Consider the following 22,644-nt stretch of genomic DNA (forward strand, 5'->3'; position numbering starts at 1 on the left):
TTAGCAGCGTAACCGACTAAACGCAACCCAGCTAAATTAGCTGACTTCCAACGGAATGTGTTTTTTCACTTGGTTTTTACGCGTATGCCGCTTCCTTGCCGCTTCTAACTCAGTTTAAAAATCGTCTTCGTGTACTGATAATACAAATTTTTATTTCATGATTGAATCAAATCAGACAAAGTAAGACGAGCAGTTAGTAAAGAGTATCAAGTTAATAATAGTATAAATTATCTAAAATCCATAGTTCTGTAATATTATATTAAAGAAATGCGAAACCTTGTAAATACCTCTACTATAATATAATAGCAAATAATGTTTTCGTTTACAACCTTTTTACACCACCTACCTATACATTTTAGTAATATCTACTTCTTTAATCGCAGTGCTTGATACAGGTAGATTTTATAAGTCAAATCGCACTAGGTGTAAAAGCGCGGCAGCTTAGCAATGCGACACGATACAGCAAAGTAGGTATTTTTTTTTCTATGAAATTGTATATCGCACTAAGCGACACCGAAACTACGCGCAAGTCGCAACCGCAGAATTAGACAAATCGGCAAATGTGACGCGCCGCGGCCGTGCAGTTACGCCTAGTGCGGGCGGACCTAAAGGTCTATAAGTAGTAGTCAGTTCAAGAATCAAGGATTTTTACTTGATCTATAATTTTATTCCGAATTTCATTCAATTCGTGACAGATGGTCAGGCTAACAAATTAATTTGAATAACGAGTAGGTAGATCGTTGCTCATGTGCACAGATTTTCGAAAAGACGCGCGCGCTTCTTCCGATATTATGGCATATTAAAACCACAGATTAGAATTTAAAACAAACAACCGTGACACTAATTACGCACACTCATGTGCAACAGTGCAATGAAGGTGCAATGCAATGCTTTTTTGAGATATGTCACCGGAATTTAACACATTAGTTTTTCCCCTGATTTCAATACGACAGAATAAGGCATGATTACATAATATTTATTAGATAAAAAAAAAATCACAGATAAACCTTGCAGCCGGCAATCGGCAAAAAAGGTTTATCTGTGATTTTTTTTTAAAGCCGACAAATCGGCTTTGAGCTAAACAATGCCGGAACGCGCTCGACTCTAATGCATAGCGGTGCAATATCTCAAGCAGGGGCAGGAGGCCGCGCGGTTTCCAAAGATCTGTGCTCATGTATAATACTTGCTACCTACATCGCTGGCCGCTGGGTATATCCTGCTAACCACAAAATTAAGTATTAACTCTATAGAGTTATTGAGCTATAATATTTTTCTCACTGAAATGACTTAAAAGCCTAGCCTAGCTTACAATCAAGGACCCCAATAAAACACACAAGACAAGCTAATAAATATATTTCAACTAAATCATTGCGCAGTAAGTTCCGGCGTTGGCTTAACGTCCCATACTCCGACTTCATTTAACAAGTCCTTCTTTGACTCAAAGTATTCCTTATACCACATGATATGGTCTCGTTTCTCTTGTACTGTATAGAATGCGTTCTTGGAGAGACCCACACACACTAGTTCCATGAAATGTCTGATGGGACCGCGGGCCGGACACCAGCCTTCCAAGTGGGTCTCTAGGAACACATGCTCAGAGAAATGGACATTTTCCTCTTCTTCCATGCCTGGAATTGAGATGGATTATGCATTATTATTAAAGTAATTTAATAATTTTAAGGCTTAGATTAGAATATAGTATTAAAATCTTATCACAATTGATCTGTTAGCAACTGAGCTTTTGAAAATTATTTTTAATGACAATGAGAAAAACTGAAATTGTCTATATATTTATTTATTTATATACTCTTTATTGCACACACAAAGTTTGACAAAATCAGGATATTATACTAAGCAATTGGCGGCTTTATTGCTTAACAGCAATTTCTTCCAAGCAACCAAAAAAGTTGTACCTAAACCAAAAAATCTAGTACCTTTTGTAAAAATTGGCTCTTTGGAATTGCAGTATAACGATACAAAATATAAAAAGATAAAAGTATGTTGTGAGCTATATATGCAATTTCATTAAAATCAGTAGCTAAAACATAAATGTTCTCATGTGTCCGTTATACAAGGTTTTTTATACATTGGTATAAATTAAATTTCAACACCAAGATACCTGCCCCCCTAGCCAAGTGGCTTTCTGTTAGCGTAGCGTTCAATAGAATAGACTACGAATGTATGAGAATGACGTAAGCTATAGATAAACGTATCTACAGCTTACGTCAATCTCATACATTCGTAGTCTATTCTATTGAACGCTACGTTATCTACAGCTTACGTCATTCTCATACATTCGTAGTCTATTCTATTGAACGCTACGCTAACAGAAAGCCACTTGGCTAGGGGGGCTGATCTGAATAATTATAATCTTATCATAAAACACATAAATCCTTACCCTGTTCATTATTAATAGGGAACTTCCAGACTTTGCCCTGTTCAGTCCACAATATCATCTTCTCAAAGTAATTGGATGGTGGCTGTGAAGTGGCCAGCGTTAACTCCCTTTGGTTAAGGTGTTCCCAAACATCCAATTTTGTTCCATAGTTCACTTCACTGGATGTAAAAATACCTAATGGCTCTCCGCTGAATATGTTGATACTGAGTGGTGCTGATGTTCTGAAATAAAATAAATGTATAAATAAATAAAAAAATATGTTTATCTCTGTCTTACGATACAGAAGAGATACAGTTGAGAACTATCTTTTTGATTAAAACAAAATAAACAGATTAGTCATCGCGAATATTAGAATACTATGAAACTTAATGTTACTCTTAACAGTCATCATCACAACATTGATGGGAACAGAATAAGTTGTTGCTATACATACCTCTTCCATGAACCATAGCCAATTTTTTGCCAAATTAAAAAAAGGAAGTGGGTTCTGTGTTTGTCTATAATATGTATATTTTTTTTAATAGTTTTGCCCTACGGAATTTGCCTGATTTAAATTCCAACAAAATAATGCTATGTGGTATTTTATAAATTAACTAGCTCTCCGCCCGGGGCTTCGCATGCTTCGTCTAAAACCTAATAAATTATATACAAAAACCTTCCTCTTGAATCACTCTATCTATTAAAAGAAAACGCATCAAAATCCGTTGCGTAGGTTTAAAGATTTAAGCATACATAGGGAAATAGGGACAGAGAAAGCGACTTTGTTTTATACTATGTAGTGATGAAACCCTTACTCTTTCCTCTGCAATCTCCGCTCGCCATCAGCAGGTTGTCGCCTCTCATATTGCCTCTGTGGTTTGTTCTGTGCTGCCTTACCGACCATGCGCTTCACTTGCTGACCTCTCGTTTCTGGCATACCTTGCTTATCACTTTCCTTTGTACGGTCTACTTTCATGCCCACTAGGAGGTCACTGGAAGGTAAGTTTTATAATGTTTAATTTTACCAAAAATGGATTGAATCAACTATATGTGCTGTATCAAATAAAACTACAAGTAAATGTAAAACAGGTGGTATTTTGACAGGACAGATTTTGTCAATTTAATCATCCAAAAAAAAAAATGAATTAAATTCTGATACTTATAAATTTAAGAATTTGATGTAAATAAGTAATGCATGATTCTATAAATTTGAAGTATAACTTAGTAATAACAAAACTATTATTATAGTCGAGCCAATTTAATAGGCAACATTTGACGTCTATCAATTTTATCTTCGAAGAGAGGTAACCTGCTTAAAAACATCGATTAAAGTGAATTAATCGATACGGATTTGAAACATTTGTCAATCGAATTTATTAATTTATGATGATTTTTATTCACAAGTAATCAATGCATTCGATTCTAGATGTCAGATTTCGATTTTTAGAGTAACGTCTCTGGTATTTAAAAAGAAAAAAGGTTTATTGACACAAAATTGTAGCGACGTCAGTTCTTCAATTCAGAAATTGTTTATTATGTTTAGTATGGTTTATCAGTAAAATGAAATCTGAAAATTACTTGTATCGGTCATTATTATTATAAATATGTAATCATAATTGAAAAAAGTTAAGCAAATGTGCAGTTCTAACAAAACGAAATATCATGTTAATCTATGTCATTGTTACTAGGTTACGTTGTTGAATTTTGTTGAACTGTCAAATGTTGCCTATTAAAATGGCTCTACTATACATAGATTTTTTATGTAAAATAATATTGAAAATTTGTAGATAAAATACCTTAGTGTTGTTGATGTTTGGTTTATCTTCCCAAGTACTCTGGACAATAATTCTGCTTCAGTTTGCTTCACATCACCACCAATCACTTTTGCCACATCCCCCGCTGCTTTTGTTATATTCTCTTCTGTGAATTAGAAAAGTTGGCATATAAATTTATGCTGTAATAGTGAAACTACTACTTATACAAGAATTTTGATAGCCATAGAAATTTGAGTCAAATGCTGCTCTTATCATATTCTTGAGTAAAAACTAAAAATCAACATTATGCTGTATAAAATAAAAATATTATTTCAAAGTTTAATTCAATGAATGTCAAATTCTAAAGTCTGTGTTTGTTGTTATACATCACAGTGCAATATACAAAATAAATAATCATTTTACCAATTTTTTCCATTTTAGTTTCAATCACATCAGGTTCACGTCTCTTCCGTTCAGGAGCAACTGTAAACTTTTCACTGTATTCTTTTTGGGATATTTTCGGTTCAGCCAACATTTGTTTCAAGAGCGCCTGGATTTTCTCAGTACTTGAGTCATCTTTTTTTTCTTCTTTTTTGGACTTTATTTCAGGAATCTTTCCATCGTGTTCAGGAGGCTTTTCCGATAAGCAGCGCGTTAGTATCCGGAACTCTGGCTTAAATCTCAACCTTAAAATAATAAACAAGGAAATCAAGCAATTTCTTCAGTATGATAACATCCAACTAAACTATTCGAATGGCACATACCTGCTGAGCAACATTCTAAGGACCTGATATTTTTAATATTCAAATTATTTGTATTAATTATAAATAACAAAAATCATCAGAAATTCAATTTAAAATGAATGTATTAACATAACCAACCTATAATTTTTAAATTTTGTCAATCTTCAGACTTCAATACTTTTTGAGATCTGTCAACTGTCAAGTGTCAAAACAAGAAGTCGAGACAGACGCGATCACGTCTTGTATCTTCTTCAAAATTTCATTTAAACATTAACAACATTTAATAATTCACACGAATATAAGGAACGCCGCGGCCGTTAATTATTATTAATACAACCAAAATAAATGTAATTAAATTATTGAAATCCACACAATCGGCTGCGATAAAAAAACGACGTGTGGCACTCGGGGAATGCCGCGGTAAAGTTATTATATTGCATGCTATGCCTTCAAGCCACACCTCCGCCCGTCGGAGAGGGGAGCGTGAGGTTTTTTCGTTACGGAATTTCTCGATTCGGTCCCTGCGCTCAAGGCCCGCGATAGAAGCTATGCAATAGTTTAAAATTTAAAAACTTAGAATCATTATAATCGTATCTCATATGGTAATTTCAAGAAGATTATATCTAATACACTGGAGATTTCAGTATGAACATTTAACTTGTAACAAGAAAATATGACATTGAATGACGCCTGTATGTTTTTACTTTTTACACGCTTTATATTAGCTTCACCTTGTTTGTTTGTAACCGACTTCTTTGGGCGCGATTTTGACCCACTTTAAACGGCCAGATTTCGTTCAAACTTTGTAAATTTATTGAGGACCGATGACAATACACTAATTTGATAAAATTTTCTATTTTTTAGTTCGGTTTTCTATAAAAAGCGTGTTTTTTAGTTTTTTTTAAACTATTATTATTTTTATCCCTTTCACACACAGCTTTCACACCTAACTTGGTCACCCCCATAGAAAGAGATAAAAAAACATACAGGCGTCATTCAATGTCATATTTTCTTGTTACAAGTTAAATGTTCATACTGAAATCTCCAGTGTATTAGATATAAGCTTCTTGGGTAATTTCATCTGCTAACAAACTATGATATATTTTGATAAGTTAGTTATTCCAAGGTGATTCCTTATAAGCTTTGCAAAAGACACAAAAGAAAAACAATAAAACGCGGGTAGTTTCTGAGAATGAAACAATTATCACTGGAAGAAAGAGGATTTATGACAACATTCCACTTTTTACGTAGAAATTCCCACGGGATATTTATTTGAAAAAACACGAATGTTATTTAAAATGAAATAAAACACATATCCATTGTAAGGCACATTTATTGTGGACGGGACTAATATTCAAGATATTTACATTACAATATTATATGCTTTTAATTATATAAAACAGACATTATTGGCTATTATGAAAATTTCCCACGATGAGGTTCTTTACAAAACATATTTTAAATAACCAAAGGTAACAATATTAAAATAGGTGTAAAACCTAACTTAACCTAGGTAACACTAAATCTAAAGATATCACATTGAGTATATTAAATTACTTAAGTAATTTATTTAAGTAGATAATCAATCGTAAAATGTTACGATAAAAAAATGAACATGCTTACTTATGTCGCTGTATGTCGCCTTTAGAACTAAACCTTTTGTTTATTTTTCAATGCACTATTAGTGATAAAGTTACTCACATTTTAAGTTCCCATTATTACAGTTAAGTTTTACCTTTCATTAATTCTCTTAACTTATCAGTATCGTAAATCTTATACAATATACAGGCATTTATTATCCATGTAATTTTTTTGTATTCAAATTGGCTTGTAAGGATTTTAACCTAATATTTTAATCTTGTTGAGCATTTCAAATAATAATGTTTAGTTTAAACATCTATTATCTATAATCAAGGAATTGAAAGTGAAAAGTAAACAAAAGTTATTCTTAATTATTTACAAATAAACCATACAAAATTACAAACAAAATCATCCCATATTATTCTTGAATTCGAACCAATACTTTCCACTCTTAGTTCATATAGTATAATTTACACCATATTTTGAATACATAATGTAACAACACTAAATTAAAATTACACTTAATCGCAAAAATATGTAACAAAAATTTCGATCACTCTTATGTTAAGCACCGTTTAAACTCAAAACTAAAGTACTTGACTCGACCCTAAAACCCTAAACTAAAGTCTGCACTATTAATAATAAATGTCAAAATATAATTCCTACAAATTAAGTCAAATGGGCAAATGCAGATTTGAGCAATTACTATATCGTAAATATTAAGGTTTTTTAATAATAAATTTCGATAAACTCAACAGGACATGTTAATTTTCCGTCCGAAAACACAGAAAATTTTTCCCTTGTAAATAAATGACAACACAGCGGTTTTATATAACACATTTTCTTATTCAAATAATTTAGAGAACACTTTTGAACAAAATAAATGCAAATTTACGAGATTAATATTAATTATCAAGAGTTGCATGATTGTTAACGGTCACAGACTATACTAAGTTCAGGATACATCGCCCATTTTTGCAAGTGACTACTATCAAGCTAATTTTCCGTTTGTAGCTTTATTTTGATGAGACGCCCAATAATTTCGTGTACGAAAGTCTCGATTGTGGTAGCTAACAGAGATAACAAGGATACAAATTTTTGATTTGATGGTTCTCAAATATTTATTACTAACTGAATTTTTTTTTTGTTCAATCTCAAGATAATTACCTAAATTATTCGAAAAAATATTTGTCCTACAAAATCTATGGTTGGTTCAAAGAGTCCCCCTTTCCAAAGTGTATCGATAACGAGGTCATCATAAATGATTACTAACAAGCTGATTTTTTTGTTTTCACTTAGTTAATGTTTATATAATCCAACAGACATATTGTCCTACAAATTGCGTAATAAATATTTGAGAACCATCAAATCAAAAAATTTTATCCTTGTTATCTCTGTTAGCTACCACAATCGAGAGTTTCGTACACGAAATTATTCGGTGTCTCATCAAAATAAAGCTACAAACGGAAAATCAGCTTGATAGTAGTCACTTGCAAAAATGGGCGATGTATCCTGTACTATACAACTTGTCCAAAATCTTATGTCGTTCAACAAAAGTTGTTTTGAAAACATTGCTACCGTAATTGGTATGTATTGGTTACTCACTACTGTGATGTATTGTTCCATTCTATTTACATATGGCACGCTTCTTTTATACATAAGCACCATTCAACTGTTCACAAATAAACATTGGCAGTGATTTGCATTCATTGGCTTTGTGCATTGCGATTAATAACACCGAGAACTACATATTAAAAAATGTCATTCACATGTATGGAATTAAGAAATAAATTATTATTTTTGAACTGCAATAGTGTGTACTAGTAGCAAAATGTACTTTCGTGTAAAACATTTCAGCTATTTTCTTTCTCATAGCACACGCATAAATTGGAAGACTTCATATGGCACAAAAAAGTCACTAAGTAAGTACCGAAGTCACTCACCACTCTTCTGCATTGAGTCATTACACTATCACAGTCATTAGGAACTTAACTTCACGAAACCAATGTACGAGTATCCCGGTCGGAGCCACAATGTTCTGTTCTGTTCTCTTTGGGCGATATTGACTGTATCGTCCTTGGACAGTCGAGCCACTGTGTGTACGGAGCAGGATATCTGGGACTTATCCAAAGGTCTGGAACTGGAGTCGTCGCCAGTTGCACACGTGGTTAAGAGTCGAGGTGCACCGGCTGGCTGACGGGCCCATACGAAGAAACTGTTTGGTGCGTGGGTTAGGTAGACTACCTGTAATGAAATTTGACTTTGAAACTATTGTTAAACAGTTTATAATCGAATGCATGGTCTCGAATTGTGTCCACATTTATTTCGGGACAAACTTTAAACTGTATAGGTTCATAATAGTTATGGTAAATTAGATTTAGGGAAGGGAAGTACCTTGTAAAAATCGTAACAAAGAAACAAATCATTAGCTCGCATTTCGCATGAATCACACTGACTTGGAATGTTTTGCTGTGTAGGTATTAAATATTAATTTGTAATTAAGGTAATAATAATTCATGCTCGACTATTAAATAATGTTTTTAATAAAAATATTTGCAAAACACAAACAAGCAGTATTATCGAATTATCAGTAGTTTGGCGCGACTAAACTGCGCACATCTCATAATCTGTTTACAATACCTATCTTTTTCTAGAGATAACTGCAGTATATTTAGAAATATGTATTGGCCTAATTTTCTGCGTTACTTTTCTAATGCGTAATTGAAGCATTCGTCATCTTAATTTATATAATAGGTAATAGATCAACAAAGTAATTGACAATCATTGGATTTTTATAGAAACATTGTTAGAACACAATAATAATACAGTATAATATTTTTCCTTTCCGTAATTGGGATGTTTTAGGCAATGTTCCAGAATATCTTCTGATTAGATGATGATATATTATTTAGGTATAGGTACGATAAATAAAAGGTTTTATTTACTAAAATTTTTTCGTGAAATTTTATACTTAATGTAATAATTAATGTTCATCATATAAATAATATTTGCGCTGTGACATAGTAGATGGATATAAAATATATATCGACTACACGTGACCAACCCACACTTGCTCATTATAGTGCTTTTAACCCTGTTAATGATCCAACAGCAGTTTAATAAAATTGAAATATGCTTTTATCGGAAAATAAAATTATATTACAAATTTGAAATAGTTGTTTCTTTTCATAGATAAAACAAACATTGATAATGAACCATTAAAATATTACCTCTGGTTTATTCATGAAATCAAAATGTGGTTAAAGTATTTTTAGATCTGAATCTTCAAATAAGGATCTGCAATTCTGATGGTTCTTAAGTATTTTATGTATGTATGTTTATTTAATATGTCCTGTTTCTTGGGGTATCTTTAACTTTGCTAAAAGTTAAAGATACCAGCAGATGATCAACTCCTTGCTCAAATCGTAATAGGATTAGTGATCCTGATATGAAATGGTGCATATGATACTCCACCAGAGAACTTAATAGTTAAAACTAGTACCATAAAAGTAAATATTAGTACATAAACACACACATCTATAAACACGAAGATATCCCTTAAGTTACTTCAAACACATTCCGAATATTTCCTCGCGAATAGTGTCTATTTACGTAAAGCCAACTTACTTGCGCGTAGACTAAATACAGCCCAGGCTCCTTTATAGTGAAATAGTTGGTGTTCAGCTCTATTTTGGTTTCGCTGTTCTTGGTCGATACCTCCATGTCTCGCACCCACGGGCCCACTAGAGCTGGAATGTAAAATACTTATGTTATAGAGGAAATATTTGTAGCAAATAAACTATTAAATTACAAGTTTAAATTGAAAATTCTTTCGGAAGCAGAAACCTACATTATTTGTGAGTGGCGCAGGCTAGAAGTTTTTAATTGTAGAATTTTAAAGAGGACGACTACATACCATAAAGCAGTAATTCTATCTAACTATAATAAAACAAGCTTTCTGCCCGCGGCTTAGCCCGCTTGTTCTAAAACCTAATAAATTATACACTAAAACCTTCCTCATAAATCACTCTTTCTATAAAAAAAAACCGAATCGAAAACCGTTGTGTGTGTTCTTATTGATATTTATAGACTTCAAGTTTTATACATTGATCGTATATATCGAGATGGGATTCGCATAATAATAAGTCAGAACTTATAGTTTCGCACATGTCTAGAACTAAGGTCAGCCTTGAAATCCTGTCGTCCGCAAAAACTACGACTTTCTGAGAACGGGTTGGAATATTTTTAGACAATATTTCTTTTGAGTAAAATTATGATTTTATACCTTTAATGGAAAATGGAGAGATTTTTAGGAGTAAGCATAAATTCGTATAATTTAACTTATACAATTAATAAGATAATGGTCTTTTATTCATAAATTTGCACTGTATTTGATAGTACCTAGGTAGTAGGTATATTTTTTTTCTCTGAGAAAAAATCCATATTAAATTTATTTCTTTCTGTATTCATAAAATAATCAAAATCAATTTAGCTGTCTAGGATAGAGATCACTTATGTAAAGCTAGAATAAAAAAAAATCTAGGGCTTATAGTAAAGAAAAACTTTTGTGATTAATAAAGTTATACTAACAACTAAAAGATATACCTATAGGCTATATGTGATTGAATAATTGAACTCAATAAGGACAAATCAATATTAGCTGTTTACAATGAACACATGATAAGCAAAACGTGCGTACTATTCGCTAAACTCGATTTCAGCAAATATCGATTGTAATACAAAGCCTTTGTCCTACGTCAATATACTATTTATTATCCCCATAGAAGGAACATAAACACGGAAAACTATTTGATACAAGTTCGCTGTCGGCACAATTACCGCAAATAACGTCATGCCATGTCATCTTTATGGACTATATTTTATTTAAATGTATGTTCATTCCGTACTTCAATCATTAGATTCCGTAGTAATAAAAAGGGCGATTCCTCATTCCGTAGTAATTAAACCGTCTCTACTCGTTTAAGAAACTATTATTTCAATATTATGTTATTTGGAACTATTATTTTGTTCAAGCAGGTTTAATAAATAGGTACGGCTGACCGCCAAATACAATAGGATACTTAGTCACAGATATACATAGTTATAGATGATGGATATCCCGAACGAAGACAGGATAAGCTAGATTTATCATAAACTAGCTGTGCCCCGCGGTTTTGCCCTCATTGCTCCGCTCATATTGCTCTTAACCTGATGATATTATAAACCTTCCTCGATAAATGGGCTATCTTTCCATGAGATTAGCGCGTTCAAACAAACAAACTCTTCAGCTTTATAATATTTATATAGATATTGATACGTATTTACTACACGGTAAGGACTGTGGAAAATATTTCATAACGGTTACCTCTTACGTTTAAAATGGCTGACTCGGATATCGTCGTCTGCGAAATATACAAGTCGGCAATGCTAATTATGCGTGACCGAAATAGTTAGTTTAAAATAGTTCGATTGACTATTCGCTTATACGAATATAGTAAGAGCTTGTTAATCTGATATTTCTTTTATGAATACCGTAACTTTTTGAGAGATTCGAGGTGGGGGTAATTTATGGATTACTTTCCGATCGATAGGCAATTTTAGGATTACTTTTTTTTCCTGGCCGAATTACCTACATAGTAATTTGAAAATATTACAACTTTTGGTTCTAGTTGAAATCACACATACCTACACTATACAAGTAAAGTATCATATAACATTTAAAATATCATTGCTTGCCTTCAGGCAAGTTTACGCGTGGAACGTTGTTTTTACGGTGATTTTTAGTGGCGGGCTTTATTCTATCGCACAGATTATGGACCAATAAATAAATTATTAAATTAAACTGAAACTAAAGCAATACATCGCTTCTCGGCCTTTTGGCCGAGATCAAAGTGTAGTGTAGTTTATCTATAGTTCTACTTTTTATCATTGTTTATATATTGGTATTCTGTATAGATTTTCAAGTGGTACTTAAGTAATTTTTCAATGACGTGATTATATGATTATTAGTGATTGTATTATGTGGTAATTACGATCGTTTATTGCGGTTAAGTGATCTATGAGTAACAAAGATAATGTATTTCATAAGAAAACGAAGAAAATAAACATTCACATATTATTTACCCGCTCTAAAAACTCAAGGCTAATTAATAACTCTATCAATTAAATTTATTTCTAATGAAAAAAGAAAATTAATAAATCGTGTACCTATGACACTTTCGCAACAATGTTGTTACATTTATGGTGACTTATCACTCACACGTTTGGCTTCCTGTATCACAAAAAAACTGTTCTTCATACAATATTTGCAATTAAAACATGTACTTAGGTATTTTTTTTTTTCAAAATTTAGAACTACATAATAAGTATGCATCGAATTTACACTGAAACATGATGGAGGAAGAAAATTACCATGGAAGAATAATAACTTGAGGGGAGAAACCTACCTATTTCTCAATTTAATATTTTGAAACCAAAGCAAAGCTAAGTATTAACTACACATCCACAAATTTTATATTACATTATTAAGCTATTGCATAGCTTCTATCGCGGGCCTTGAGCGCGGGGACCGAATCCAGAAATTGCGTAACGAGAAACCTCACGCTCCCCACTCCGACAGGGACGGAGGTGTGGCTTGAAGGCATGCTATGCAATAGCTTTACCGCGACAGTCCCCTAGTGCCACATGTATTTTTTTGGATTAAAAATGACAAACTATTTAGGAAGAGCTACAAGTTCAAAATTACTGTAGGTAAAGCTTTATTTGTGTGAAACTGATATTTATCATGCACTTAGATATAAATTACAATTAAAATGTTATTCAATATCGGTATGCAGATGGCAATTTTAATTGTTTCCAATGAGAAACACTTCCATTCATTGAGAGATATTAAAAAAGAAATTATATAACAATGTCTAGCCCTTTAATTACCACCAGCACTTAATCAAAACACACATATAAATACAGTTATGGTATTTTAAACCTACTTACAATGCATAAAGGTTTATAATCAGATGTAAAGTATTTCAATCGTTCACACATCCTGTGGTATGTAAATAAATTAACATTATAATCACATATTTCTGAGATTATGTTATTCTGCTTTGTTAGCATAGCAATATCAGCTGATGTGGCTATTGGTTTTTTGTCTTGCATTATATAAATATCGGATACCTTATTTTAATAACTAAAATAAAAATTAATTAAATTCAACTTAGGTAATTGTTACATGAAATTGGTGGTTAGATTGAAATATAGTTGACATTTTAGGTTTTGAAATAAATTATAAAGGTACTTACATTGTGTTCCTAAATTTAACTCCCTCATAGCACCATTGAATTGAACGACTAGAGGCTCTGAAATGAAGATCAATTATTAATTTCTATTTGCTTGTACTAAATAAATTTATTTCCAATTAAATAAAGTACCTTTTTGGAAGACTGATAAATCATAAGTAGGATTTTTATCATGACTAGGATTCTTTTTGCTTGAGTCTAAAAGTAACATATCTTCTCCGAGGTCTTCAACATACAACCTCCTAGCATTCGGTGAGATCTCATCTTTGAATTCCATTCGAGGCTCTCTTGCCTCCAGACCTCTTTGACGGGGCCTTAAATGAGAGACTAATGGACTCTGTATAGTCTTATCTGGATGTATAACTCCATCTCTTATATTCTGTATGAGAAATTGTTCTCGCAAAACGTCGAGCTGCTTTCTCATGGATATCATCTCATTCCAATAATAGAAAGCTATCGAGCAACTTATTATCATACATATAACGCTTAGTAAAAAGTTTAAAACGAACATGAGCTTAATTTTCTTAGAAGACGCTATGGAGAAGGTCGTATTTATATGCACGCCGACGTCCGCTGTTTTTTCTACAAATAAAAATATCGAGATAAATAAAAGAACTTACAACAAATTTTGAATGAAATTTTCTCATGGAACTGAAAATCACCTGTGTTCAGATGAATGACAGTCCCGTCGTTTACTTTTGGATTTTTACCCGTGTTCAAAAATATGTTCGCCGCACCTGCCGAATTAAGTGGGACACCTTCGCTTAAATTAATTTTTCTCTCGCCGTCCATTATAAATATTTTGAACTGTACAGAGTACTATAGTAGTACGCACATATTTTGTTTCATACAATCATTGGTGTAGGCGTCGTCGTCCCTAAACAAAGGAAGTAAAGCTTATTAAAAGTTCGCACGGACCACACGATAACCAGTACCTAGTTGATAACAAAAATAACACTGTTACATACCACAATTATATACACGTCGGCATTTAATTATTTAATACACACTTGTTTAGTTCTACATTTGCAAATTTTTACTTATCACTAAAACGAGTCCGTCCACCGCACAAAAACAAACAAAAAAGTAAATAACACGAGAGAAACTTTCGATTCGTCCGTTCAACTGCTCGCTGGCATTGGAGCGCGCGCGCGGCTTGACCGCAACTGTCGACGCGCCAAATTCAAATTGCCTACTGCTTAGGCCACAGAGTATAGACTGCGAAAGGCGAATGTGGGCCGAGGATCGTCAAGCATTCGTCGTTTGTTCAACAGTTATTAGCGTAATTAAGTTTTAGGTGATTAACATCGACAACTTAAATACTATAAATAATTGCGACAGTCAGCAAATATTTTAAGCCTGATAAATAATATTATAATAATTATCCAATGGTAATAACTATAGCACATATTTATTAGTTTACAAAATATTAAACTAGGCCTTTATTAATCCCTGGAAAATAATAGTGTTTTTTAATCCCAATATTCAGATAATTTACAGGCTTAACAGTCTGTGGTTAAAAAAAATAATAGACATTTTTTTTTCATGATGGGTTCATTCTGTGGGTTCATTAGTTTTTCAAATGGAACTTCGAAATTACGTTACGATTATTTCAATTCAAAAAGTCCTAATAAATAGTCACATCTTCTTGCCATGAAAACCAAAAAAAAAAAAAAAAGTCCTAATATGAAGTTATTTATTACACAATTATAAATCATTATACCGAGTTTTAGCTATCATTAGGGTTTCATATCATCATTGAATATTTTAACTTTTTAAAACTGAAAATAGGTAGTTACCGGTAAGTTTAGTAAATTAAGTTAATATTTTGAGAAATTTGACAACGCGACGTTTAGCTCCTTATTAATTAATATTACGTTGATGTTATATTTTTATATATATTTTCACAACGTTTTTATAATCCTTTTATTAAATGTTTAAAGAATATAAAATTTGTGAATATTATATGTAACTAGTAGTTAGGTATTTTTGTCCTTAACTTTTTGTTCTATTGTAAGATTAAAATTAGGGAAATTTCCAATCCTTTTGAAATGATTGTTTTATTACGTGTTTGTTCACCATAAGTACTGTTTGCTTGTGTTGAATTCCCGCAACTCTTATCTCAGGTAGTTAGGAAGATTAAATGTAACCGGAAACGTTATATCCCAATATTAAACCGTAGCTCCTACTGAAAACACAATAACCATAAGTATGCCAATGATACTATATATAAATTACTTATAAGTAACATCATTGATGTAATTCCATAACTAACTGAATACAAAAATACTTGTAGGTGTCGTGATTACATGAAAATCAAATCTTGTACCTGCCTAAATTCGAACATTTTCGAGTGTTGAAATCTGTGGTTGAAATGGATACCGAATGACCCAATTTAAATCTATTGATGGACAACACAATGACAAACCTAGAGAATTGAGATTAAGGTATTTATGATTGTTTTCACGTGGAATTTTTCGAGCTATCCAGATATATTTGTACCTATTACTTCGAGAAAGTAATTGTAATTTTATTGTTAGTTTGAGAGGGAGAGACAATTCGTACTTATGACTAACTTTTTGATGAATATTTACGTGTAGATATTATCCCTACTAATATTATAAATGCGAAAGTAACTCAGTCTGTCTGTCTGTTACGCTTTCCCGCTTAAACCTCTCAACCGATTTTGATGAAATTTGGCACAGACAATCTTTAGACCCTGAGTCCCTGAGAAAGAATATAGGCTAAAGAATATAGGGTTTATTGCGAAATATGTACCACGGGCGAAGCCGGGGCGGACCGCTAGTATTTAATACATTTTATATTTTTCAAAATCAGAAATCAGTCGCTTGAAAATCCATACTAATATTATAAATGCGAAAGTAGGTAACTCTGTCTGTCTGTCTGTTGCTCAATCACGCCTTAGGTAACTACTGAACCAATTTGCATGAAATTTGGTATAGAGATATTTTGATACCCGAGAAAGGACATAGGCTACTTTTTATCCCGGAAAAAAGGATAGGTTTTATCCGGAAATCCCCCGGGAACGGGAACTATGCGGGTTTTTCTTTAACTGCGCGGTCGAAGCTGCGGGTGGAAAGCTAGTTTATATATAAGCACTCTTACTTAATATTATATCGTACTTATTATTTAGTATTTACTGCGCCTTTTACAAGAGCGTACTTAGGTGCATTTTTTATCATAAGCTGGAAAAGATCTCGCAAAAGCCTCCTTTGGCAATTTCTTTAAATTTTTCTGTTCTCGTGAAGACATTCTCTTGTCTCCGAAACAATTAGTACCTAGACAAGTTTACTGCCGCCTTAATGACAACAAAAACCTGACATAAATGTTATAAATAAAAAAAAAAAAAATTTTTTAATAATAATTATAGAAGTCGAAATTATGCTGCGGAGAAAATATCGTGTTATTCAATTGTTTCCAATTGTCCTGAAAAGTTATCTAAATACTTAGATGTTTTTATTTGATTTTATATCCCGAAGGAATAATTTGTTCTTTGTTTAAATTTTTAAATGGAACCCACGTTGACCTGGTGGAACGCTAACAGGCTACCTGCTCCCAATTTTACGATAAAATATTGAAGGGTGGATGAAGGTGATACTAATCAGCTATAAATCAGATAGCTGATCTAGTACTATCGAGATGTAGCTATTAATTAACTTATAATTAATACTTGAAATTTTTTTTTTCGAATGTTTTTATTTTATGTACCTATCTGTTACAAATATTGTTTTTGGTTGGGGATTAGAAACGACAATCTATAGACCATTGACTACGAAGATATTTTTTTTTAAATTTATCTACATAATCATATACATAATAAATATGTATATTGATAGTGCATTCAGGAATATTATATTATCGTCTGTGGTATGCGAGCCAGCTGCATCCAACTCGGCTGCTAAGGACTCATCCACACGAACCTGTTATAATTTATGTCCAGGAATGAATCGAATCTTTTTGCTTGCGGTTCAATTTTCTCAAACATTTCCTGTAGAAATAAAATGAATCACAGTTGCTGGAAGCCATTATTTAAGTCAGTTATTTTTTTAAATGATAAAATATACTTATTGTTATGTTGTAACTTGTAATTAATTATCTAATAGGCAGAATACACGTAGAGACGATTGTATCTTTGTGAGATAATTTTGTATAGTTACATCACGTCATAGTAGTGATAATGCGCGTTTGTCACTTTTTTATCAAATGCACTACAACTACCTACATAATTTACCTACTATATTAAAAAAATGAAAGTACTATAAGTAAAGCTAATTTTAGGTAAAGCTAATTTTATAACACTATAAATCAAAACAGTGACTCTTATCATTTGAAAAAAAGTGTGGCAGATGTGAAATCCATCTGGTTCAGGTTCTGAAGAACACGGAAATTCACTTTATGCGGAATTTATATACTCATAAGATATTTTTAAAATTGCATGCTCGATTTGGAATAGGTCACACCTGTTAATAATGCAGGAAAATGATATTTAGGGATGTGAATTAGACGATTAGTAGTAGTAGAGTATTAAATTAGTATAAAAGACATTGTTATTTAATTTTATCTAATTATTATTCAATTTACAGGACTTTCCAATACCAATTAACATGTACTTAATTCTGTCAACGAAGTAATGACTTCTAATTATTAATCGTAATAAATAAATAATAATTATTTAAAGTGAATTTTCGATTATAATTAAATAACTTCGGTCGTTATGTAGTTATGATTAATCCCGGTTTTTTAAGTAATTCAAGAGGATAAAAATTAACAAACTTGATTATTATTTTTCGAAAATGTGAAGTAAGTAACTTAGAATTATTGTTAGAAAGGTGCAAATTCCTATTCATCGTATCCTAAGATGAGTTTAAAAGAATTCAAATTATCTATAAAGAATGCAACGAAATGGAAGACATTATTTGTATGTACCATAAACGTAAATGAGGTTAGACTGAGGTTAAAGATAAGCTTATCGGTTAATTGACCAAATACTAGGTACTTTAGACCGTGTCTAGGGTTAAAACTTAAAACCATGAACTACAAACTATAGCCACATTAAAAAAAGCTAAATTTCCAATTTTTCAAAAAATGGAATGTTTTGTTTTACCATAGACAAGTCTTAACTTCTTGTCAAATATAGCAGACGTTATTTGCAAACGCGCCACACGGTATGCCCAGATGGAATAGAGGGAATGAGATTCGGAAAACGCGCATGTCATGTAGGTACTAAGCAGTAAGCACGTTATTATTAGATTGCTATAATTAATATTTTAAACCTTTAACATCTGTTCAATTGGATTGAGTTAATTTGAGATTGAGTAGTAAATTTATTTAAATTTTTATGATTTGTTTCTTTAAATGAAGATATTACAACAAATACCAACGAAATATCACTACGGTCTACTGTATTTCTGGGATCTTCCTCATTATAAGTATTAGGTTCATTATTTCGTATTAGGGTTTAGGAAAGTACCAGAAAGTATAGTACTTTCCTAGTTTTCCTACGCATTTATAGGCAGGGACAAATGTAAATATGTCTCTCTATTATTAAATTTCAGTCTACGAAAGACCTGTAGGAAAACGATAGGATCACGGAGATCAGCGGGGTAATTCTTTAAGTATTAATATAAGCACTTTAATCATACACTCAATCACAGCAATTGGAATGAAAGTAGTTTAAATAGGAGTATGAAATTTCTACCCTTGATATCACCGTCTTCCGTGTGAAACCACTGGGCAGAGCTAGTAAGACTATAAAATAACTTATCACGCGACCACTGGAACGTGTCACTAAAATGCTAACTTAATTACATTATTTAATACTTGGAATAATTAATGAGTGTCGCGTACTATGGACGCTAAATTATGCTAAAAGAAATTGGAGCAGTATCTTGAATGAATCACTTCAGTAGGGTTGCTGCGAGACTGAAATATAATTAGTGTAAATAAGATATTGTAGTAAGAATGTTAAAGTTATTAGTTAATTAAATTTATAACTATTTTCACCCAATTTGTGAAAAAAAATCGGTGCGTTAAACCAAAAGTGCTAAATGTATCTGGTATCATATACTTCAGTCATCGAAATATTCTTATTAACAATGTATCTTGTGTTGATTTGGTTTATTTTTTATTTTTGTTAATTTTTGGTAGTTAGCCATACAATATTAAACATCGTAACAAAAAGTAGTTAGGAAAAATAAGCTTGATACAATATTTACTACTCGAGAATGAAAAATAGACAACCCTAACTCACTGATTCATTCAGATGTTTTAAAAATGCAATGATAGCATCGATGTTGAAAAACTGATAAAATGATATCTCCTTTGTTACTAAATCGTTTTAAGGTATTGTAATTTTAGTAAAAAACGCATGTAGGTATAATGAATCACGAAAACGTAATGAACTGTTGATAGCTTAGGTTGATAGAGTAAGCACATTCATAATTTATGAGTGTTCCAAAAGGTATATTGAACCAGATTGAACCATTATAAACATCTTTAAAAAAAAATAAACAAAATGGAACACTTACCTAACATTTGATTCTTTATTCGAATTTTATAATATTTGTTTTATTTGACAAATTTCATAGCAACAGTACCCTTAAAGTACCTTCTCATATAATCTGATTTCCACAGATAAACATTCTATTTATTTGAGAAACTGAAAAAAAAAACCTTATTCGTAATACTTACATAAATTCTCTGTACTCATTCCGTACCACCATACATCAATTCAATCTAGGGTTGCCAACCGTACTCTAAAATAGAGTATTGTACTCTATATCATGTAGGCGTACTCTATAATCTATAACACTAATAGAGTATGCTAAAATACTCTATTTTACACTTTACACACAATTGTCACATTCATGACTGAAAGAGTCTTTTCGGTCATGAATGTGAAGTGGCGGGAAGAGAGAAACCGAGCTTCATTAAAATTTATTAAAAATGAGCTCTTGATATATATAAATTTAGGTTTGGAATGTTTGGATTCATATAATTCATTTAAAAATAATGAAAAATTGTTGGGTACTGCAAAAAGTACAAAAAAATACATTTTTAAAAATATTAAATAAATGATACTCTTTTTTGTCAGTCCGTACTCTTTATTTACCTCCTTTGAAATCAGATATACTCTATTTCTTCTAATAAAAGTTGGCAACCCTTATTCAATCACTTAGCACATGTGTTTCTTTAAAAGCATTAGATAATGAAGTCAGGGCCTGCTTTACACACTTCTATACGGGCTATAAAAGTTATATTCATGTTCTTAAATAATAATTAAAATAATCTAAGACTATCCCCGAATCAAGTAGTAAGTAAACCCAAAAAAAATCTCAAGATTTCGTTCATTGTGTTCGTTTATATGGCCCAAAGTATTACTTCAATGGAAGTTAATTGCTTTTTAAGTTCGGCGCCCAACTCCCAAATCTAACACCGTCCCTGTTTCAAGTACTGTTTCACACAAAAATATCTCGAGAATTCGCTAATTGTGTTCCGGGGTGAGTAAGGCCGTCAATGGCCTGGCCCACTTACCGTTACGGTATCGGCGAGGTCGTATAATGACACTACATACAAATTGTTAGGATTACAATTCAAATCACTATTAAATGCATCATGCATGCCGGTAGCCTGGAAGATATCGCTACCGATCGATAAGACCTACATATTTTGTACATATTTTCGTTTGTTTTGTCTTCTATCCGTGTTTTATAGTTAATTTTGTGTGTGCGAAATAAACAATTATCTATCTATATTTCCACGTTTTAACATTTTGAAAAATACCCTTCCTGTATACTTATAATTTAAACGACGTTTTTGAAACAGGAGCTTTGTTGCGTGCAACGGTGTTAAAAAACGCATCTCCGTTGTCAGTACGACCTGAATCCCGTTTCAGTGTAAAATTGAATGCTTATTAATATGAAAACAAATTTGACAAAGAAATTCGCGTACTTTGTTTCCGTTGAAACATGTGCGTGGCCTCACGCAGGTACTTCGAAGAAAGCGACATCATGACATTCCGTATGGGTGATGATTAGTAGCACTTTATTACGAAATCCATGTTCAAAATAACATAAAGCCTAGTTCTAGTTGTTTGTTTGGTATTTTATACCAATGTGGGTCATTTGAAATTTATGCTAGTACGCTTGGGCACCTTATTAGAATTTCTTAAATAATCTCATATTATCATCTTTTAACACGCTATAAATTATAATTACGAATAATGAATTCTACGTTGGCTTAGGTGAGGTTGCTGTTTTGACCATACTATGTGTATAATATAACGAAAATGATATAAAACAAATAATTCTAAGATTAACGTACCTATATAAGGTACCTCAAATATTACTTACTAGCTGCTCCGCGCGGTTTCACCCCCGTGGCTCCACCCCTGTTTGTCGTAGCGTGATGACACATAGCCTATTTAACCTTCCTCGATAAATGGGCTATATAACAGCGAAAGAATTTTTCAAATCGGACCAGTAGTTACCGAGATTAGCGCGTTCAAACAAACAAACAAACAAACAAACAAACATACAAACAAACTCTTCAGCTTTATAATATTAGTATAGATTTGATATGAAAGTTCTCCATAGAATAGAGACAATGCGGACACGGGCTATAAATTTCGCTAAAAATTAATGATAAATCACAATACCCATTCTATGGTTATTCTATTAACACAGTTCATATAGTATCGCAAGTGATGAATGAGTCAGATAGTAGTTGAATGAACTACTTTCGTGGTATGAAGGTAACGCCTACTCCGTCATGTACGCCATGGCTCTTGAAAAAAAAACGTTGAATTTTTCTAATTTCCTACACACGTGTATAACGGTAGCACGTGTAAAATATTGCTATGTGTGAAAAATATA

General features: G+C 32.2%; 2 protein-coding genes across 3 annotated transcripts; both read right to left on the reverse strand.

Annotated features, from left to right (window-relative positions):
* Positions 1–1,337: 1,337 nt before the first annotated feature.
* On the reverse strand, positions 1,338–5,055 carry LOC123690758 (28S ribosomal protein S31, mitochondrial). Its single transcript, XM_045634865.1, has 6 exons — positions 4,896–5,055; positions 4,555–4,817; positions 4,174–4,297; positions 3,193–3,369; positions 2,399–2,619; positions 1,338–1,628 (listed from the first exon to the last, which is right to left on the reverse strand). The coding sequence occupies exons 1-6, from the start codon at positions 4,907–4,909 to the stop codon at positions 1,366–1,368; spliced, it is 1,062 nt and encodes a 353-aa protein (XP_045490821.1). The 5' UTR covers positions 4,910–5,055; the 3' UTR covers positions 1,338–1,365.
* A 2,923-nt stretch (positions 5,056–7,978) lies between these two features.
* LOC123694480 lies at positions 7,979–14,978 on the reverse strand. 2 transcript variants are annotated; one of them, XM_045639939.1, is made up of 6 exons: positions 14,719–14,978; positions 14,461–14,627; positions 13,883–14,332; positions 13,754–13,810; positions 10,083–10,204; positions 7,979–8,699 (listed from the first exon to the last, which is right to left on the reverse strand). In XM_045639939.1, exons 2-6 carry the CDS (start codon positions 14,540–14,542, stop codon positions 8,436–8,438), a joined length of 975 nt encoding a protein of 324 aa, XP_045495895.1. In that variant the 5' UTR covers positions 14,543–14,627; positions 14,719–14,978; the 3' UTR covers positions 7,979–8,435. The 2 variants fall into 2 exon arrangements, with proteins under 2 accessions (XP_045495895.1, XP_045495887.1); XM_045639931.1 differs by having other exon boundaries at positions 14,413–14,627; positions 14,719–14,976.
* Between the last annotated feature and the right edge of the window lie 7,666 nt (positions 14,979–22,644).

Source organism: Colias croceus, chromosome 1 (assembly GCF_905220415.1).
Source record: "Colias croceus chromosome 1, ilColCroc2.1".
Lineage (NCBI taxonomy): Eukaryota > Metazoa > Arthropoda > Insecta > Lepidoptera > Pieridae > Colias > Colias croceus.

Coding starts and splice junctions, on each gene's coding strand:
- LOC123690758 (XM_045634865.1), bottom strand. Junction 2,620..3,192: donor CGGAGATTGCAGAGGAAAGA/GTAAGGGTTTCA, acceptor ATTTTATTTCAG/AACATCAGCACCACTCAGTA. Junction 1,629..2,398: donor CCCTATTAATAATGAACAGG/GTAAGGATTTAT, acceptor TCTCAATTCCAG/GCATGGAAGAAGAGGAAAAT.
- LOC123694480 (XM_045639931.1), bottom strand. CDS start 14,542: ATGGACGGCGAGAGAAAAATTAATTTAAGCGAAGGTGTCCCACTTAAT. Junction 10,205..13,753: donor GTTAAATTTAGGAACACAAT/GTAAGTACCTTT, acceptor TTTACATTCCAG/CTCTAGTGGGCCCGTGGGTG. Junction 8,700..10,082: donor TGTATTTAGTCTACGCGCAA/GTAAGTTGGCTT, acceptor ATTTCATTACAG/GTAGTCTACCTAACCCACGC.